The sequence below is a fragment of the Dendrobates tinctorius genome, unplaced genomic scaffold, assembly GCF_039654945.1.
Source record: "Dendrobates tinctorius isolate UK_male_01 unplaced genomic scaffold, ASM3965494v1 ptg000122l, whole genome shotgun sequence".
In the NCBI taxonomy this organism is placed as follows: Eukaryota; Metazoa; Chordata; class Amphibia; order Anura; family Dendrobatidae; genus Dendrobates; species Dendrobates tinctorius.
Genome location: NW_027361790.1, coordinates 4,405,348 through 4,426,610, shown reverse-complemented (window position 1 = coordinate 4,426,610; position 21,263 = coordinate 4,405,348). Strand labels below are relative to the sequence as shown.

The following is a 21,263-nucleotide window of genomic DNA, read 5'->3' as shown; positions in this document are numbered from 1 at the left end:
CCTGCGAGTAAAGATCCTTTGCATTGCCAAAACAAGTGTTCTAGTAGCCGCTCTCTCCCCGTACTGAATATTGCTGCCGTCGTGTCTCAGAGTTTGTTCTAAACTGTAGTGGGGGAGTTCTTTTTTTTCTCCCTTGTATGTGGGTGCCTGCCTATGATTGGCAGATCTGACAGCTCTATGAGAAGAGAGCTATTAGAAGTGTTTTTAATGAGATTGCCAGTTTGTACGATTGGTCAGCGTCAGATAGGCACCCTATATTTGCTGAAATGTCCTCTTTAACCAAACTGTCTAATTACTGGCTAAAATCCTGACCTTTTAATCTACTTTTTGGCGGAAATCCTGTAGGTTAAAAAGCAATAACGCTTTCCGCCATGTAATTCCTAGCCTTTCTCCTGTAACCGTCCCTGTGCCTCTTTGTGCCATGCTCTTTTATATAAGCAGGTTTGTTTAACTGTAATTGTGCTTCATAGTATTGGCTTTCATTGTGTGTCTGTTCTTTCCTCTGTCTTGCTACTGGCCATGTTCTAGTACCTCAAACCGTTTCTGGGCAGACGATAGCTCTGAAAAAGACAAGGATTCTGCCCCTACAGCAGTCGCCATTCCAGTTGTAAATCCCACTTACACATCTATGACCACAACTTCCACTGGCACTGTTCCTTCCACAGCGGAGGTCAGGGAAAGACGCAGGTGTGTACTTTTCTTGCATGTCTATTTTCTCCTCTTGCCTTGCCGTATTGTTTGTGCATCAGTAGTAAATTATATTGTCTGTGATGTCTTCTGAAAGCCAATGTTGAAGGCTTGTCTATAATAAAATAAAGTTGTAGCATTTGTCACTTTTCTTTTGCTCTTAAATTTTGAACTTCTATCTTCATCTACCCTCTCATACAATAGGACAAAGGAACACCCATTGCCACACTTCATTTGGGATTGAGCCACACTATTGAGACCCTAAACCTGTTCTGGCTATGGGTCATGCATGCACTATGAATTTAACAGAGTTAAGCAAAGTGGCAAGGGTTTATATAGTTCAGAAAAAAACACAAAACTTTACTGTTAGATGTTATTTTTTAAGTGTAGATATTTTTGTTTTGTTAATCCAGTTAGTGATTATTTTTGTAATTACTGTACCTTCCTTGTGCTGTCATACTTCCAGGTCATATCTCACTCCAGTTCGCGATGAAGAGTCAGAGTCTCAAAGAAAAGCTAGATCAAGACAAGCAAGGCAGTCCAGAAGATCAACACAGGTACGTCTGAATCGTCTTGTAATCAGAAGTTGCCCTATTCATCAGACTATAGGACACACCATATATATAAATAAGATACCAGATCAAACACCGCGTTTACATCAGAAAATAAGAAAAGCATTTATTATAGTGCCATTTATTACATGGCACTTTACATTAGAAAAATATACGAAAAAAAAGTACAATTATCTTGAACAAAATGAGGAGAGAGGACCCTGCCCACGTGGGCTCACTGTCTGCAAGGGATGGGTGAGGATACAGTAGGTTAGGGTAGAGCTGGTCGTGCAGCGGTTTGGTGGTTACTGCAGGTTGTAAACTTGTTGGGAGAGGTGGTTATTCAGGTTAGGCCTCTTTCACACTCCAGTTTTTTACAATCAGTCACAATCCGCCAGGTTTTGAAAAAAACGGATCCTCAATTTTCTTTTGTGGATCCGTTGTTTTTCCCCATTGACTTCCATTAATGGCGGATTGTGACGGATTGCCGTCCGTTGCATCCGTTTTTTTTGACGATCCGCCAAAAGTTGCTGTCCGTCAGCATCCTCAAAGATTTTAAAACGGAGCTTGCAACGTTTTTTCCTCTGGCGGATCCTCCAGAGACTGAACCCTCTTTCTTTCTCTCTCTCTCTCTCTCTCTCTCTCTCTCTCTCTCTCTCTCTCTCTCTCTCTCTCTCTCTCTCTCTCTCCTGCGATTCCTTTAAAATTCTTCATTTTGCGGTTCCGTCAAAAAAACGGATGGGTGGCATCCGTTGTCATCAGTTCTAAAACGGATCCAGCATCCGTCCTTTTGGCGGATTTTGACTGATGCAAAAAACTGAAGTGTGAAAGAGGCTTTACTTTTGAAGGTTTCCACGATAGGTGAGAGTCTGATATGTTGAGGGAGAGTGTTCTAGAGTAGGGGGAAACACCGGAAAATTCTTCTGTGCAGTTATGGGAAGAGGAAATGAGAGGGAAGTAGAGAAGGAGATTCTATGAGGATCAGAGGTTGCATGCAGGTTAAGGATCAAGAGACTAGGGCACAGATGTATGGAGGACACAGGTTGTGGATGGCTTTGTATGCCAAGGTTAGGGTTTTCAACTGGAGTCTCTGGGCAATGGGGAGTCAGTGAAGGGATTGATAGAGAGAGGTCAGGGAATAGCGGTGGATTGGTCGGGCAGCAGAGTTTAGGATAGATTGGTGAGGTGCGAGAGTTAGAGGTCAGGCCCACTAGTGTTTCTCTGCAGCATGTGTATTATGAACATACACTAGTGGCCAAAATTGTAGATACGCTTCAAATTTGTGTTTTTTTTAAGTTTTTAGCAAGCAATCTTACAAAATGTTTATAACAATAATGCCACAAGTAGTCCTAAGGTAGATTAGAACACCTCTACATAGAAAAAAGGTTACCATAATACAAAATATCTCATTATTTCTTTAAGGACAGCGGAATGGTCGAATCAATATCATGTCCTAATATGTAAATTTCATGCTATGCCTATTTTTTCTGTCTTTAGTAGCGTGTAGGGTATCTTTTAGCATTAATAACAGCTTTGCATCTCCTTGGCATTGATTCAACAAGACTTCTCAGGTTCTCTGTGGGTATAACATGGCACCAGGAACTGATAACAGCTGCAAGCAATGCCTGTTTGTTGCTCGGCCGCTTACTAGAAACCAATCACTTCAATCTTGACCACAGATTTTTGATAGGGTTCAGATCATGACTGCTTCCTGGCCATGAAAGCATGGAAATTTGCTTTCAAACCATTTTAAGCAGTGCCTTGCAGTGTGATATGGTGCTCCATCCTGTTGAAAAATAATTTGTTCCTTGCTAAGGTCATGAATTTATGGGATGAGCTTTGGTTCAAGGACATCATGAATATAGTTCGAAGCATTTACAGTTCCCTCAAGGACCTGTATTCTCACAAATCCATGCCAGGACATACATAGTCCCATATCATAACTCTCAGGATGTTTCATTGTAGCTGTCATACATTCTGAAAGACAGTCTTCCTTTGGCCTTCTCCGAACATAACGGACTCAGTCACTGCCAAAAATTGATATTCTCGTTTCATCGGTCCAAATTTCTTCCACTCTTCAGTTTTCCAGCTAAGGATGTTCTTGGGCCCAGGGAATTCTCTTACTTCTCTGTTTAAAATTTAGGAATGGCTTTTTCCTTGGTATTTGGGCTTTCAGACCGGCATCAAGTGATTGGCGATATACTGTTCTATCCGACACCGAAACTCCTCCATCGTGTAAGAACTGGTTGAATTCCTTGGCTGATGCTGTTCTGTTTTGCAAGGCTAGCCTAACTATTCTTTTTTCTGTTTTTGGAGTTGTTGCCTTTTTATTTCTTCTTCCACTCTTATTTTTGATTCTGCAACTATCAGCAAAACGTGAACACATCTTTTGCACTCCAGAAGCAGTGACTCCACTACCCATTTTCCTAGCAATTTTTTTTCTCTCTACGCCTCATTGGGGGACACAGACAGTGGGTGTTATGCTGCTTACCACTAGGAGGAACAATCTCAATTACTAATACAAGAAGGGTTTAGAGTATTATCATGAATATATCCCCTAAAATTGGTACTTTATTAATAATAAAAAACCACTAGTGTGGTTATACACCAAAAGAAAACGTGACAAATACACAACAAAAGAAAAAAGTGTTCAAACAGAAAACCCACATTTGGGACAACTAGGAATCCCTGATAATTCTGAGCTTGTACCTGCCTGGCCGCGGAGGTTGGCACCCTAGGGGGGAACGTTGTGGCGCCCCCGCTCAACGATGGCTATCCCTAGGGGCTCTGGTATACCCTGCAGCCACTAATGACACCCTCTACCCGATAGCTGAGGGGACCCCTAATGCTAGACAAAGATATAACTGCTCTAAAAAGGATCCTGTGTCCACATTTGGTTGTGTCATAAGGGTGATCCCGGTGATATTAAATTCAATATCATAGAAGTTGTCAAGACGAACACGAGAGGGGGGAATATGGACAAATTGATCCTTAGAAGAGAATGTGAGTGGATATTCAGGATGGAGTCTATGGAGCCGAGGGGGTTAAATGAACAACTTTCATTTGCCTGTTTCTTATGAGCCACAACTGATTATAGTGACCCTTTTCAAGTATATTGGCCTTCTAGGTTTTGTATTGGGCTTCCGGAAAAATTTGGGAGTCCCATGTATTGTCATGGAATATTATATGTATTATCCTCCTCTTTACCGTTTGCCTGTATTTAATAATTTTCATTATACCCCATGGTATCCCCACTAATTACAGTCCTTGAGAGTGTCTATTAGATTGAGTATTATTTTTGGGTTTATCAACCTTGGCCGCATGTTCACACTGCCAGTTTTTGATGCGATTATTTACTGTGATTTTCAATCACGCATCTGGTGTGAAATGCGCTTATGGGTACAATATTGGATACTCCTGTGGGGGTCCTGAGTGTGAGCAATACCGGAGTGGACGCTCTGGTCACTTAAATGAGAGACTTCAATGTGAAGGCCACGAATTATATGTGGCACAATGAGAGTGGGGATATAATGTTACAAACCTAACATATACATCTGACGGCGTTAATGTGAGACGCGCTGATTCCAATGGGCGAGAAGGGAGCATGTGTGGTGTGTGTACTGCATGACAAATCCGGAAGTTAGTCGGCCTCAGCCATTGGAGAGCGCGGTGGGACTGTTTGTCTGGAGGTATCTGATTGGTAGTGCATCCTGAGACAGCGGGGATGCCGTAAGGTTGATATGAGACGCGCTGATCCCAATGGGGGAGAGGGGAGCATGCGCGGTGTGTGCGCTGCACGACAAACCCGGAAGTTGGAGTCGTCCTCAGCCATTGGAGAGCGCGGTGAGACCGCTTGTCTTGAGATATCTGATTGGTGGTTCAGGGGTAATGTCTAATAGAGGCATCCTGAGACCGCGGGGACGCCATGTCACGTGAGTGGGTGTAACATATACGCCTTATGGCGGCGGTTATAAAAAGAGGAGTTGAGCTGAGCATCATTTGATATTGCACCTTGTATGGGACACATAATATCGCACTATCTGGCCTCCTGATGAGCCTAAGCAGTCGAAACGCGTTGAGGCGTTAACCATTTGGTGGCAGGTGACACAAGCTGAGTATCGCTGTTGCAATTTTGTGTACATTACTCATGGATGGGAATAGTATATGCTCCATTAGTTATGCCAGATTGTAACGGGGCATCAAAGATATGCTAATTAATGAGATGCCAGTGAACTAAGCCGCTGATGATGTTGAAGGTGTATCTCCGTCTGCATCAGTATATTAGTATCTTTTTGTGAGGCTGGGGTATCACTGAATGAACTTCATGGATTTGGTGATTAATCTCGTTATTATTATATATACATTCCATCGATGCATTATATTATCTGATTGAAATCTCATGTGGAGTAGTTTTATGCAGGATAATTCCCATATGTACCACCAGATGCCAAGTGTGTTCTACCATTGTTTTTAATCTCTGTGGGACACAGGATCCTCTTTAGAGCAGTTATATCTTTGTCTAGCATTAGGGGTCCCCTCAGCTATCGGGTAGAGGGTGTCATTAGTGGCTGCAGGGTATACCAGGGCCCCTAGGGATAGCCATCGTTGAGCGGGGGCGCCACAACGTGTTCCCCCCTAGGGTGCCAACCTCCGCGGCCAGGCAGGTACAAGCTCAGAATTATCAGGGATTCCTAGTTGTCCCAAATGTGGGTTTTCTGTTTGAACACTTTTTTCTTTTGTTGTGTATTTGTCACGTTTTCTTTTGGTGTATAACCACACTAGTGGTTTTTTATTAATAAAGTACCAATTTTAGGGGATATATATTCATGATATTACCACTAGGAGGACACTAAGTAAACCAGAAAAAAGTTAACTCCTCCCCTGCAGTATACACCCTCTCGCTGAATGAGATTTCTCCAGTTCTTGTTTAGTGTCTGTAGGAGGCACTTGAGTCTGGTTTCAGACCCCACCTCTGGCGATGATGACTGTAATCCACGGAGACGAGGGCAAGCGCATGGAGTGCAACGGAGAAGACTGGAACAGAGCTTCCGAATGCCCTGAATCAGCCCCATAGCTCTCCAGCCCCCTGCCATAGGGAGGATCGATTGAGCATACCCCTTTAAGAACTCCTCCAGCTCTGCTACATCAGCCCAGGAGGATGAGAAGACCTGCATGGATGGCCCCGGACAGCTTCAGGAGCAGCGCTTTTTCCATCTTTCGTGGCAATTTGGTTCACTAAGGCAATGGCCGCTTGGGCAGAAGTCTTGATTACTTCCGGGGCGCCAATCTTCCTCCGGAGGCAACCACTGTCGCCAGGCAAATTTACGCAGCGGACTTTGTAGTGGACGCTTCTTTTGATGCCGCCAATTGCGCTGCTCAAACTGCCGCTAATGCCATCTCCATTGGAAGAACCCTATGGCTCCGCGACTGGTGGGCGGATGCCATATCTAAAAGACCGATGACTTCTCTCCCCTTTCAAATGGGTCGTCTTTTTGGAGAGAAACTGGACCAGCTCATTTCTGATACTACTGGGGGAATAAGTAAATTCCTTCCTCAACAAAAGGCTGTTCGGCCGTTTCGCAACCAACAGCCGACGCAATTTCGATCTTTTCGCAACAATTCCGGTTGGTCATGTAATTCTTTGAAGATGGTTGTAACTGCTTTGTTGATTTGCAGCAGTCTTGCATACTTGGGGAAGTATCCTTTCTTTTCTCCATAGAGTTGAAATTGCACATGTATTTTTTTGTGACAACCAGGTGTAAATCCAAACAAATGGAAAAGAATACCTCTTCTTGCTTTGATACCTTGATACCCATTCCAGAAAATGGCTACAAAAACTGCATGTGCGATACCTGACAATCTACTGATACATGCAAGTAAAAAAGGAATGGCATTAGAAAATTGCCTATTTAAATAAAATTAAACATTTCTTTAACAATTTCTTAATTGACTGACTGACTGTAATGAGTTAACACTTACACTACTCACACAGTTATGGATAACCGTTTTTTTTAGCACTAGGAGCATGCAATGGTGATTTCCTCATCTGAAACAATTGATTTAAAGAAAAAGCCAACAGTGATTGTGTATACCTCCAAAAAATATCAGTCTCATTAACGTGTCATGTGGTCTTGAGCATCAATAACCGCTTGACAATGACGTTCACAAGTTGAGTTATCGACGTCTGAGACATGGCATACCACTCTTCTTGAAGGGCGGCCCTCAGGTCACTGAGGTTCTGGGGTACAGAGTTGCAGGCAATTTACACGGTGACTAAGCTGATCCCATAGGTTTTCTATGGGATTCAGGTCTGGAGAAAGTGCAGGCCACTCCATTGGAGATACTCCAGTCTCCAGCAGCCATCCTAATAATGCACCTCCATGAGCAGGAGTATTGTCATCCATGAAGATTAGATTAGGCCTGTGGTGTTCGTGCAGAGGCACAGTGATTGGATTGATGATGTTATTAAAGTAGTAGGATAATTTCACTTTATCTTCTCAAGTGTCATATCTGCATTGGGAAGGTTCATTTGTGTTTCCGGACCATTCACAGTAGGTCATGGTCGCATTTTGCTTCCCCAAGCTTCCAGCTATGACCCCTGCACAGATCAGAGCTTGCCTCGAAACTCTTCCTTTGAAAGCAGTGAACATCACCACGTTTCCGATGTCCATGAGGCTGATGTAAAGCATCTACCTAAATAGCTGCTCCCGTTTAATTGTGCATGGAAGAGAATAAAAGCTAAAATGAAAAGCTATTAAAATATTAAATATATTTGTTGGTTTTTTTATTAGACATAATGTGATTCACTTTAGTGCAGGAAATGTCAATTGACCGAACTGGGTTTAGAAACTACATTTAACTTTGTCCGTTGATTTAACTTCATAGTGCGTGTTTTGCAGGGTGTAACGTTAACAGACCTCCAGGAAGCAGAGAAAACAATTGGCAGAAGTCGTCCTACTCCAACAAAAGATCTGGAAAGTGAAGAAAAACAAGACAAAGAAAAACAAGAGGAAAAAAAAGAAGCAGAGATTAAAAATGATGATTACCGCTATAGGTTTTCTCGCAATGTGGAAGAGGTAAATGTTTTATGTAAAATGGGATGTGGGCATATTCAGGAGGTCCTCTCGATTAAAATGGTATTTACGCTGCCTACAAGCCAAGGCTTAAAAGACAAAGGCTGTGCAAAAAGACTCCTGCAAAAAAAAAAAAAAAAAAAAGATAAATGAACTGTTTAAACAAGTATTGATGAAACAGCCCTAAAAATATTGTCTGAGATTATAAATACACAATAGAAACAAGCAAAAGAAGAATATGTGACCCTAGGCTTCTGACTTCTGCAATTTTTCCAATAATCATGAAGAGATTTCCCCTTTTTCTATGTTTGACTTTCCAAATGTAGAAAGTAGCCTGTTTGTGATGTTGTGTACATCTGGCATTCTTTCATCAGCTCTGGAAGTTTTGCATGAAACAACTTTTATTTGTTAATTTTCAGAGGTACCGGCCATCAACGACAAGTACTGCTGCTGTATCGTCGTCCACGCCATCACTGTCATCATCCACCAGTTCTTTATATTCTTCAAGTTTGTTAAACCGACCAAGCAGCCTAACTGGGCTCTCCTCTTCTTACTCCAACTTGTCAAGGTTCTTCTCAAAAGAGCCAGAGAGAGGTAATTTCAGAGCTTCTACTCTAAACCATGTTTAACTGCGCAAATAGTTGGGAGGCTTTGTTTGAACTCTAAGGCTTAGTGCCCACGTTGCAGAAATGCTGCGGAAATGTCTGCAGCATTTCCGCAACTCCCTACCGCGGGTTGTCTTTTTTTTTTTTTTTTTTTGTCCTTCCTCATTCTCGGGTCCTCTACCAGAGGCCTGGGAGTTTGAGGGTTCTGCGCAGGATCTTAGTTGTTCCCAGTATTGCGCTTTTCTGGACAGATATAGTTCAGATGTTGCTCCTGGGATCTGTTGTAGCCATTCTTCCAACTTAGGGGTCACTGCTCCAAGTGCTCCTATCACCACAGGAATCACTGTTGCCTTCACCTTCCACATCTTCTCCAGTTCTCCTTTGAGGCCCCGGTATTTCTCCAGCTTCTTATATTCCTTCTTTCTGAAGTTGCTGTCACTTGGCACAGCCACATCTATTATCATTGCTGTCTTCTGGTCCTTGTCTACTAGCTAGGGTTAGGGTTGGTTAGCCAACACCTGCTTATTCGTCTGGATCTTGAAGCCCCAGGGGATTTTAGCCCTTTCATTCTCTGTATACAAATTTAAATTTGTTTAAATGCAGAGTCCAAGATAACAGGCCATTGCTGTATTTAAAAGAACTACAGCATGAGACTGGGATTGTTTCTGAAAACTATTTTCCCTAGAATGGGAAGTCTCAGCTGTAAGCGTGTGTACAGTTCTTTATCTTCCCTTCATATAACTTGGCACTCCACTACTTAAGATTCTTTGGCTGAAACAGTAAAAATTACATTAAGAATGATTATATAGAAATATTGTATAAAATGCTGACCTAGTACGGCAGTCCAATTCTTAATGGAAATTTGTCATATAAGTTGTAGTCTTTTTCTCACCCCCACCCCCCCATGAGTACAACTCTCTATCTTCATGGGGATCCTAGCAGCAGAAAGCGCACAAATCCAAAAGATATTGCCTATTCAGTGGAGAGTGATGAGTTATATAGACTTAAAGGAATATTCCCATCTCCAAGAACCTATCCCAATATGTAGTAGTCGTAATATTAACAAATACCTCCAATTAGAAATGTAGTTTAGTTCTTCTGATAAGCAATGTTGCTTACCCAATGTGCAGGGCATTGCAGTAGCTTAGATAGCCATGGGTATGGCCACTAACAACTAACTGTCAGAGTGGTAACTATGGATACCTAAGCTACTGCAATACCCTGCCCTTGGGGTAAATGACATAGCGAATCAGAAGAACTATACTACATTTCTGTTTGGAGGTATATGATATATATGTGATTGCACCTACTACATATTGGGATAGGATCTTGGAGAAGGGATAGGGATTATCTCTTTAATATCTTAACAATAATTTTTTTTTTTTTGTTCTAGATGAGAAAAAAGAGGAGGAGAAAGAATCGGAGGACAAATCTCAGTCTAAATCAATAAGAGAAAGACGACGGCCAAGGGAGAAAAGGCGATCTACAGGAGTATCATTTTGGACTCAAGATGTAAGTGTATATTCGTCAGATAGGAGTAGTAGTAATGAAAGGCCCTGTGAGTAGCAATCTCCAGATTCCTTCAGTTTTTAGTCTGTAAATAAAAATTACTGTAATTATGGAAGACATGTGCTTTTGATAGCTCTAGCCACAACACTATTTCAGGATTTTACTAGCAGGGGAGAGACGCTTGTTAAAAGTTTGCGTACCAGGATGTCTACCATGAATATACATCATCTAGGCCATGCACATTCACCAGATCAGTATGGTGCAGAGGAAAACACAGTAACAGTGCCAATGTCGCATACAATACACTTTTAAAGGGATTTTCTTCTACATTTTTAAACTTCACAGGAGAAAGCTGGTCTGAACAATGGGATAAAACTACATACCAATGTGAAGCCCACATTGGAGTAATGATGTTCTGGCCATCAGTTGTCTGTCCTTGCAGCCAGTCAGCTGCCTCTGTTGTCAGGTCACTGGTCATGACGCCATACCTTCTGGTCTGGTTGAGACTGTGAAGTTGGAAAACTTTAAGGCTTAAGTGCCCCAGTTGCAGAAATGCTGCAGAAATGTCCGCAGCATTTCTGCAACTCCCTGCCACAGGTAAAACGCATGTGGAATTCGCATGCGTTTTCCCGCAAAACACAAGCGTTTTTTAGCTTGCAGAATGCTTGCGCTTTTTCAAGTGATTTGAAGCATCGCTTGGAAAAGTGCTTGACAGGTTGGTCACACTTGTCAAGCATAGTGCTTGACAAGTGTGACAAACTTTTTACTATTGATGCAGCCTATGCAGCATCAATAGTAAAAGAGGATGTTAAAAATAATACAAAAAATAAAAAATAGGGATATACTCACCTTCTGTCAGCCCCCGGAGTCGTCCTACCTTTCAGCGAAACTGCTGGCAACTTCCGTTCCCAGGGATGCCTTGTGACAATGACCTCTGATGACGTAGGATCACGTGAGACCATTACGTCATCAGAGGTGATTCTCGCAATGCATCCCTGGGAACGGAAGATGCTGGCCTCATGGCTGAGGCGTGGGAGGGCTCCAGGGGCCGCCAGAAGGTGAGTATATCCCGATTTATTTTAATTTATTTTTTACAAGAATATGGTACCCAGGGCATGGAGGAGAGTCTCCTCTCCTCCAGACCCTGGGTACCATCCGCACATGAAGTGCTTACTTTACGCATGGTGGGCTTAGCCACATGCGTAAAGTGAGTGTTTCAATGCAATCCTATGGCGGCGGAATCGCTGCGATTCCCCAGAAATAAGAGATGCTGCGGATTTTACCGCTATGCGATTCCGCAGCATTGGCACAGCAACTGCGGAATCCCATAGGATTCCATGGGGATGCGTTTTTTAAGCATTTCCGCTGCAGCAAAAATATGGTGGAAACGCATAAAAAACGGAACGTGGGCACACAGCCTAAGAGTCCAGATTCTCAATTTCTTTGGATTCTAGATTTGTGATATTAAACTTCTGGAAAGATTTTTAATTGAGCGTGGTATTTTGGTTTAGTTTGGTATATTTTTTCTGAAGCACCAAAGATCATTGTGCCGAATGTTTGCTGTGTCCCTTGGTCATATACCTAGTCATATTCCCTTTGTCAATTCCTACAGAGTGATGAAAATGAGCAAGACCAACAATCAGATCCAGATGACAGCACAAATAGGAGGGACAGTAGGGTGAGTATTCTCATATGGAGGCTTTTCATGCTGCTCTGATGACTCTGCTAGTATACATGATGATCATGACTGTAATTTATGGTTTGTGGGGTTCCCAGCTCATGGACACTCGTCAATACAAACTTGTAACATGTTTATGAGGCGCCAGAACTTGGCTTTCATCGTTTTATAGGCGATGTGCCGAACTTAAAAGCCTTTCAGTGTACTTTCACAGTCTAGATCTGCTTTATTGAACATGTACTTTCCTCACTTTTGACTTGACGCGTGCTAAGAGGCATTTCCTAATGTGTATGCTTGTAATGAAGCTTGCATAAACATAGGCCAAGCTGCTTACAGGACAGGATGTTTGAGAGGTTTGTGACAGTCTTTCTTTCTGCCATGTCTTGTGTGAATAGTATTACTAGACTTCCCAGGTTCCTCAGTAGTTTCTTCTCGCTGATGTGTAAAGCATAGCACTGATTCTGGCAGCAGCTCAAGAATGCTAGCAAGCAGAGGTCACTAGTCAGCCACGGAGATCTAAGAGAAACCCAACACTAACCTGGATTGCCAAGAACTTTTATGGGAACTTGACAAACCAGTTAAAGTGATTTAATACTACAAGATTTGGCAACCATTGAAATCTGTTTTGATCTTCCCCAGTCTGTTTGTGTCTTGCTGTGGGGCTATTATACAACCCCTGACAAAAATTATGGAATCACCGGTCTTGGAGGATGTTCATTCAGTTGTTTAATTTTGTAGAAAAAAAGCAGATCACAGACATGGCACAAAACTAAAGTCAATTCAAATGGCAACTTTCTGACACTAAGAAACACTAAAAGAAATCAAGAACAAAAAAATGTAGTAGTCAGTAATGGTTACTTTTCTTTATCACCTTATTGGGGGACACAGATTACCATGGGTGTATGCTGCTCCTGCTAGGAGGCTGACATTATGCAAAAACAAGAAAATTGGCTCCTACGCGGCAGTATACACCCACCGACAGACACCAAGTACCTCAGTTTGTGCTTAGTGTCTGTAGGAGGCGGACCGGGATCTTCCCAGATCAGCAGTTATGATTTTTTTCCCTTTAGGATTTTTAGTCGAACTTTTTAATCTTTTCTCATTTATTTTTCCGGTTCACCATCGGGAAACAGGGTGTAAGTACACCCTGATTTCCCATATCAGGCGGCTGAGCGAGCAGTGTGGCACACGCACATCGCAACTCTCAGTACCGCAGGCAGGTATGGTGCTATGAGCTGATGACAGGTGGCCGGTCCTTGCCAAAACACCTCCTCACCCCTCTCCCGGGACAGGGCTGAGAGGAAGACGGCGGTCTTCTGCATGATGCGGGTAAAGCCCCCGTTACACACTGCAATATCGCTAGCAATATCGCTGTAAAGTCACCGATTTTGTGACGTTGCAGCGATATTGCTAGCGATATCGCTGCATGTGATACTTGCCTCCGACCGGCTCCCCCTCTGGTTATCGCTGATCGCGCGAGAAGCTGCTGGATCATTTCTCGTCGGTCACTTCCTGCGGCGCTTCCTGCTGTGACGACGAGCGACGCGTGGAGCCAGGCGGGAGGACGCAGGATCGCCGCGTCTGACAGGTAAGTAGCGATCCCCGTCCCCTGCGATGTCGCTGGTGAGATCTGCCTGAGTGGCAGCTCACTAGCGACCACCTAGCGATGCACCAGCGATCCTGACCGCGTCATATCGCTAGTCGGGATCGCTGGTGCATCGGTAGGTGTAAAGGGTACCCTAAGAGGACCTTTCCCAGCGGCCTGCCTCCTATGCATGGGCCCCTGTGGTCATCCTCTTCAGGGACGTCAGGTAAGACTCTGAACGATCCCTCCAGCCCCGCATGTCTCAGGGAGCACCTTCAGTTCATTCCCCTTTTTGAATCTCCCGCCCCGGCCAGCCGCGCACCTCATTCTCATTCGCGCACCTCATTCTCAGCCGCGCACCTTTCTATGCAGGGGGACGCATCAGTGGTATTTCACACTCAGGGGGGTCTTTCAGAGCGGTGTAAGCGCAAGATCACCTTTATTGGCGCCGCGGGCATCTTATCTTCTCAGTATAGAAACTCAGCCAGGGAGGAGACCGCGTTACTTTCACTTTCAAAGGCTCCTTCCTCCCCGCTCCAGGCGCGCTCATTTCCACTATCTGAGCGCGCTTTTTTTTTTTCACGCTCCTTTTAGCCCATCACAGGGCGCCTTTCTCTTTAGGGGCGTCAGTCTCCCTGCTTACCATGCCCCTCCACTGTTTTTATCCAACCACGCTCTGGTGCTAAGCTCCTCCCACCGAGTTCGTCAGCCAGCTTCCTCTGCAACTTTTTTTTCACTTCCTGCGCTGCTTGGGGACACTTCAGTGTCCTGCTGCTCATCAGATTCTCGGTAGGCTCTGCTCTGCGGCTCAAAATTAGCTCTCCTACAGTTTCCTCCCTATTTCGTGCGTCCATACGTCACAGCCTACCTATGCTCAACCCTTCAAGGGCTCTCCGTTTTAAACCCACCGCTACTCACTATGCCTGTGCACGCTGTAAAAAGTGGGCATCAGGTCAGTCGTCTCCCTTCTGCCCGTCCTGCAGCCCTTCAGCTATGTCGGCCTCTCAGGAGCACACCGATTCCCGGCAGGAGGCCACTCCCCCCCCCCCCCCCCCCAGAGTGGGCCGTTGCAATGTCTGTCGGTCTCTGATCTGACTAAAGTCTCTCAGTCCCTGGTCCAGGTCCTAGAACGATTACCTCAACTATCTACAGCCACCGGTGTGCTGACCGCCTCTCACGGTGAGTCACCCGCACCTGACCGTGACCTTCAGAGGGACAGACCAGGTGGGAGTTCTAGGAAGCGGCCTCTTTCTGGCTCGTCCTCCAGCTCGCAGGGCTCTTCTGCTTCACCCAGGTTTCCTGCTCCTCCTTCAGAGGACGACCTTAGGTCAGACGACGGTTCCCAATCAGGATCTAGTTCAGAAGCAGATAACATAACTAAAACACGGAACATGGTCGATAGTCTCCTTTCGGCTATTTTCCAAACTCTTGAAATTAAGCAAGACAAGGCCCCTCCTCAGGAATGTTCTGTCCCATTTAAACGAGCAAGGCCTCCATCCCGAACCTTTCCAAACCACAGAGTTCGATACTACACTATCCAAACATTGGGAGCACCCTGAGCAACGCTTCTCAGGCCACAGGTACTTAGATGTGCTGTACCCCTTTGATATGGATTTGCTCACAAAATGGACCAAAGCTCCCGAAAAGGATCCTCCTGTTTCTCGCATAGCCTCTAAGACAGTTCTATCCCTCCCAGACAGGGCATCGCTTAAAGATCCAACAGACAGGCAGGTAGAATCTCTGGCAAAATCAATCTTTGAGGCATCTGGTGCCTCCCTCTGTCCTGTTTTCCTATTTTCGCATCCGCCTGGGTGTCGCGAAAGTCATATCTGCTTGGGCTAAGATTCTTCGCAGGGGCATCTTAGCGGCAGCTCCTCAGGACGAGTTGACAGATCTGGCAGATCAAATTAATCATGCGGGTAAATACCTTTTGGCCGCCTCCTTGGAAGCGGCCGGGTGCGTAGCAAGGGCTAACAGCAACGTAGTAGCCATACGCCGAGTCCTTTGGCTAAAGTCATGGAATGCGGATACCACTTCTAAAAAGTCGCTTACCAACCTGCCATTCCATGGTTCTAGGCTCTTTGGAGCCAAGCTGGATCAGATAATTTTCAATGCCACTGGTGGTAAAAGCACTTCTCTTCCTCAGTCTAGACCTAAATGCTTTTTTAACGAAAGGTTTTCGGCCGTTTAGGCCTTTTCGTCCCTTCTCTTCCACAGAGAGATCTACCCAGCAAGATCGGCCTTCCGCCTCTAGGGAGCGGGAGCAGAAAAAAACATCTTACAGACCCGCTCCTCGCTGGAGATCTAGAGGACAATACCCCAGGTCTTCAGGCGCCCGTTCCGGTAGGTTTTCCTCCAAGTGACGGGTCACCCCCACCTGGAAGTTCTTCCAGGGTGGGAGGCAGACTTTCCTTTTTCATGGACGCTTGGCTGTCTGTTGTCGACGACGCTTGGGTCAGGGAAATCGTCTCATCAGGATACAAGATCGAATTTGCTTCCCGCCCAAACAGACGGTTTTTCCTGTCTCGACCTCCAAGACAGCGGTCCCAGATTCCAGGGTTCCTTCAGGCCGTCTCCTCCCTTCTTTCCGCCAGAGTGATCATTCCCGTTCCTCCAAACGAACGGTTTTCAGGGTTCTACTCAAATCTTTTCGTAGTCCCAAAGACAGACTCTTCCCTTCGTCCAATCCTGGACCTCAAATTGCTCCATCGCCACGTGAAGATTCTCCATTTCAAAATGGAGTCCCTTCTATCGGTGTTAGCCTTAATGGAACCCGGAGAATTTCTCTGCTCTGTGGACATACGGGATGCCTAGCTTCACATCCCTGTTTGTTTGCAACATCAGAAATATCTTCGTTTTTTGATTCAGGAAAATCACTACCAGTTCACGGCCCTTCCCTTTGGCCTAGCCTCTGCTCCCCGTGTTTTCACGAAGGTGATGGCGACAGTCATGGCCATCCTTCTCTCCAGGGGGGATCCTCATAATCCCTTATCTGGACGATCTCTTGATCAAGGGCTCGTCCCGTCAAGACTGCCTTCAGAGTTTTCAGATAACCCTGGATACTCTCGACCGCCTCGGATGCATAGTCAACAAAGAGAAGTCCATCCTGAGCCCCACTCAGCATATGACCTTTCTGAGTATGGAATTTGACACGAATCTAACCCGGGTGTTTCTTCCAAGGGAAAAATTTGCGGCTCTTTCCAAGGGAATCCGAACCCTCAAACTGCCAACGCCCATTCCCCTTTGATCCTGCATGAAGGTTCTGGGGAAGATGGTAGCCTCCATGGAAGCAGTGCCCTTTGCACAATTTCATCTTCGCCCCCTCCAGATGTCCCTTCTTTCAGCCTGAGACAAGACCATGTTGTCTCTGGACCGTCCCATTCTCCTTCCTCTGAGTGAGGCAATCCCTGACTTGGTGGGCAATGCCAGCATCAGTACTACAAGGGAGGTCCTTTCTTCCACTTCAGTGGCAAGTCATCACCACCGACGCAAGCCTTCTAGGATGGGGAGCAGTTATCCATCAGAAAATGGCCCAAGGACGCTGGAATTCACTGGAAGCTCTCCTCCCCATCAATTTTCTGGAGATCAGGGCAATCTTCCTTGCCCTTCTCCACTGGCAGCCTCTCCTTGTAGGCAAGACAGTCCGCATTCAATCGGACAACGCCACGGCTGTGGCGTACATAAACCACCAGGGGGGCACGTGCAGCAGGCAAGTAATGTCAGAAGTGGCAAAGATATTGCGCTGGGCAGAACGTTACGTTTCGGCAATCTCCGCTGTTCACATTCCAGGGGTGGAAATATGGGCAGCTGACTTCCTGAGTCGTCAAGGCCTACTATCAGGCGAATAGGCTCTTCATCCCTCAGTCTTCAATCAGATATGCCAGCGCTGGGGCTCACCGGATGTCGATCTCATGGCATCCCGCATGAACCACAAGGTTCCGCGCTTCGTAGCCAGGTCCAGGGACCCTCTAGCTGTCGCTTGCGACGCCCTAGTAATTCCGTGGTCTCAGTTCCAACTTCCTTATCTGTTTCCGCCTCTTGCCTTGATCCCAAGAGTGGTCAAGAAGATAAAATCGGAAGGCATCCCAGTGATTCTAGTGGCTCCAGACTGGCCAAGACGGCCTTGGTACGCGGAGCTGGTGAACATGCTCGCGGACGTCCCCTGGAGGCTTCCAGACAATCCAGATCTTCTCTCGCAAGGCCTTCTTTACCACGAGAATTCTCAGTCTGAGTTCAACGGCATGGCCGTTAAGGCCGCGATCTTGAAAGAATCAGGTTTGTCCAACCAGGTGATTCAGACTATGATCAGAGCCAGAAAACCAGTTTCTTCCCGCATTTATCATAGGTACTGGAAGGCTTTTTTCCGTTGGTGCGACGATAAAAAAGTTTTTCCAATGTCATTTGCCATTCCATTTACACTTGGTTTTCTCCAGTCTGGCTTAGATGCGGGTCTGTCCCTCAGTACCCTCAAGGGCCTGGTCTCCGCTCTGTCTATCCTTTTCCAAAGAGAGCTCACTTCCTTACCGCAGGTTAAGACCTTTCTCCAAGGGGTCGCCCATGTGGCTCCTCATCATTTGCCGATAGACCCGTGGGACCTCAATCTCGTTCTTAGCGCTCTCCAAAAGCTGCCGTTCTAACCTATCCAGGACATTCCTTTATCTCTTCTCTCATGGAAGGTAACCTTTTTGATTGCCATTACATCCATCAGAAGAGTTTGAGTTGGCGGCATTATCATGTCGTTCCCCTTGCCTGATCCTCCATCAGGATAAGGTTGTCCTCAGGCCCGTTCCTTTTTTTCTTCCAAAGGTGATATCCTCTTTCCACATTAATGAGGATATTGTTCTCCCATCCTTTTGTCCTGCTCCTTCTCACCCTCTTGAGAAGTCACTCCACAAACTGGATGTAGTTAGAGCCTTGCGTGTCTGTCTTGCCAGGACCGCTTCACTTCGTCAGTGCGATTCCTTGCTGGTCATCTCTGAAGGTTGCTGGAAAGGGCTTCCGGCATCCAAATCCATAATCGCTTGCTAGGTTCGTTCTACCATTCTGGAAGCGTACCGACTTCAGGAAAAACGGCCAACCCCGGGAGTGAGAGCCCACTCCACCCGGGCTGTGGCATCTTCGTGGGCCGTTCGACACCAGGCTTCGGCTTTACAAATTTGCAGGGCCGCAACCTGGTCATCTTTGCACACTTTTGCGAGGTTCTAAAGGGTTCATACCCAGGCCTAGTCTGATGCAGTTGTTGGTAGGATGGTTCTGCAGGCGGCGGTGGCGCATCGGCCGACCTAAGCCCTTCCTGTTCTTTTGTTCCTTTATTGCTGTTCCCGCCCTTGGGACTGCTTTGGAACGTCCCATGGTAATCGGTGTCCCCCAATAAGGCGATAAGGAAAAATGGATTTTTGGTTCTTGCCGTAAAATCTTATTGGGGGACACAGCACCCTCCCTGTTTAAGTTGTACCGTGTTTGGTCTTTGAGTCCCTTGTTGGGTTGGTACATATGTTTAGAGTTTTTCGTTGCTTCTACTGCTTTCACACCAACTGAGGTACTTGGTGTCTGTCGGTGGGTGTATACTGCCGGGGAGGAGCCAGTTTTCTTGTTTTTGCATGGTGTCAGCCTCCTAGCAGCAGCATACACCCATGGTAATCTGTGTCCCCCAATGAAGGCTCCAAGAAAGAGATTTTATGGTAAGAACCAAAAATCAATCTTTTTAGACCAAGCAGAGGGGAAAAATTATGGAATCACTCAATTCTGAGGAAAAAATTACGGAATCATGAAAAACAAACCAACAAAAAAACACTCCAAGACATCACTAGTATTTTGTTGCACCAACTCTGGCTTTTATAACAGCTTTCAGTCGGAGGCATGGACTTGATGATTGTCAAACAGTACTCTTCATCAATGTGGCTCCAACTTTCTCTGATTGCTGTTACCCGATCATCTTTGCAGGTTGGAGCCTTGTCATGGACCATTTTCTTCAACTTCCACCAAAGATTATCAATTGGATTGAGATCTTGACTATTTGCAGGCCATGACATTGACCTTAGGTATTTTTTCAAGGAATATTTGCCCAGTTTTTGCTCTATGGCAGGATGCATTATCTTGAAATGATTTCATCATCCTCAAACATCCTTTCAATTGATGGGATATGAAAAGTGTCCAAAATATCAGCATAAACTTGTGCATTTATTGAAGATGTAATAACAGCCATCTCCCCAGTGCCTTTACCTGACATGCAGCCCCATATCATCAATGACTGTGGAAATTTGCATGTTCTCTTCAGGCAATCATCTTTATAAATCTCTTTGGAATGGCACCAAACAAAAGTTCCAGCATCATCACCTTGCCTAATGCAGATTTGCTATTCATCACTGAATATGACTTTCATCCAGTCATCCACAGTCCACAATTGCTTTTCCTTAGCCCCATTGTAACCTTGTTTTTTTTTTTTGTTTAGGTGTTAATGATGGCTTTCATTTAGCTTTTCTGTATGTAAATCCCATTTCCTTTAGGTGGTTTCTTACAGTTCGGTCACAGACGTTGACTCCAGTTTCCTCCCATTTGTTCCTCATTTGTTTTGTTGTGCATTTCCTATTTTGGAGAAGTTTTTGAGTTTCCGGTCTTGTCGCTTTGATGTCTTCCTTGGTCTCCCAGTATATTTGCCTTTAACAACCTTCCCATGATGTTTGTATTTTGTCCAAATTTTAGACACAGCTGGCTGTGAACAACCAACATCTTTTGCAACATTGCATGATGATTTACCCTCTTTTAAGAGTTTGATAATCCTCTCCTTTGTTACAATTGACATTCCTCATTTTGGAGCCATGATTCATGTCAGTCCACTTGGTGCAACAGCTCTCCAAGGTGTGCTCACTCCTTCACTCCTTTTTAGATGCAGACTAACGATCAGATCTAACTTGATGCAGGTGTTCGTTTTGGGAATGAAAATTTACAGGGTGATTCCATAATCTTTTCCTCAGAATTGAGTGATTCCATAATTTTTTCCCTATGCTTGGTTTTAAAAAGTAACCATTACTGACTACTACATTTTTTGGTTCTTGATTTCTTTTAGTGTTTCTTAAAGTAAGAAAGTTGCCATTTGAATTGACTTTAGTTTTGTGCCATGTCTGTGACCTGCTTTTTTTCTACAAAAGAAAACAACTGAATGAACATCCTCCAAGGCCGGTGATTCCATAATTTTTGCCAGGTGTTGTATATACACCATTACCTGGAAATACTGTAACCAGACATACAAACGCCCTACATCCTATTTGTAAGATTTAAATTTCCTTTTATACATTTCTAGTAAGCTTTAAGAGCAATTGGTGTTTCCTTGAACAATAACCAAAGGTCGCACCTTATGTACTCCCACCAGCATTTTCTCGGCTGAAACCTGGCTATGCTCCTTTACCTCTAAACCATGCCAGTGTGTAATTTTTTTCTTTTTTTTCCCCCTCATCTTTCTATAGACGGATAACGCATCACGGTAAGTATTAAATTGCTTTTTATACACAAATTTATTTTAGTTTATCTTTTGCATGTGTATTTTGCTTAAATCTTTACTTTCATCCCGTTTCTTCC

General features: G+C 44.8%; 1 protein-coding gene across 2 annotated transcripts in view; it reads left to right on the top strand.

Annotated features, from left to right (window-relative positions):
* The window catches only part of PPP1R12A (protein phosphatase 1 regulatory subunit 12A), a 167,884-nt gene that overhangs the window by 100,676 nt on the left and 45,945 nt on the right, over positions 1 to 21,263 (top strand). For both annotated transcript variants that reach the window (XM_073541516.1, XM_073541515.1), the window contains exons 14-20: positions 529 to 687; positions 1,154 to 1,244; positions 8,138 to 8,314; positions 8,731 to 8,905; positions 10,310 to 10,428; positions 12,038 to 12,103; positions 21,152 to 21,168. In XM_073541516.1, the coding sequence (XP_073397617.1) occupies positions 529 to 687; positions 1,154 to 1,244; positions 8,138 to 8,314; positions 8,731 to 8,905; positions 10,310 to 10,428; positions 12,038 to 12,103; positions 21,152 to 21,168 (804 nt within the window). The remainder of the gene's footprint in view (positions 1 to 528; positions 688 to 1,153; positions 1,245 to 8,137; positions 8,315 to 8,730; positions 8,906 to 10,309; positions 10,429 to 12,037; positions 12,104 to 21,151; positions 21,169 to 21,263) is intronic.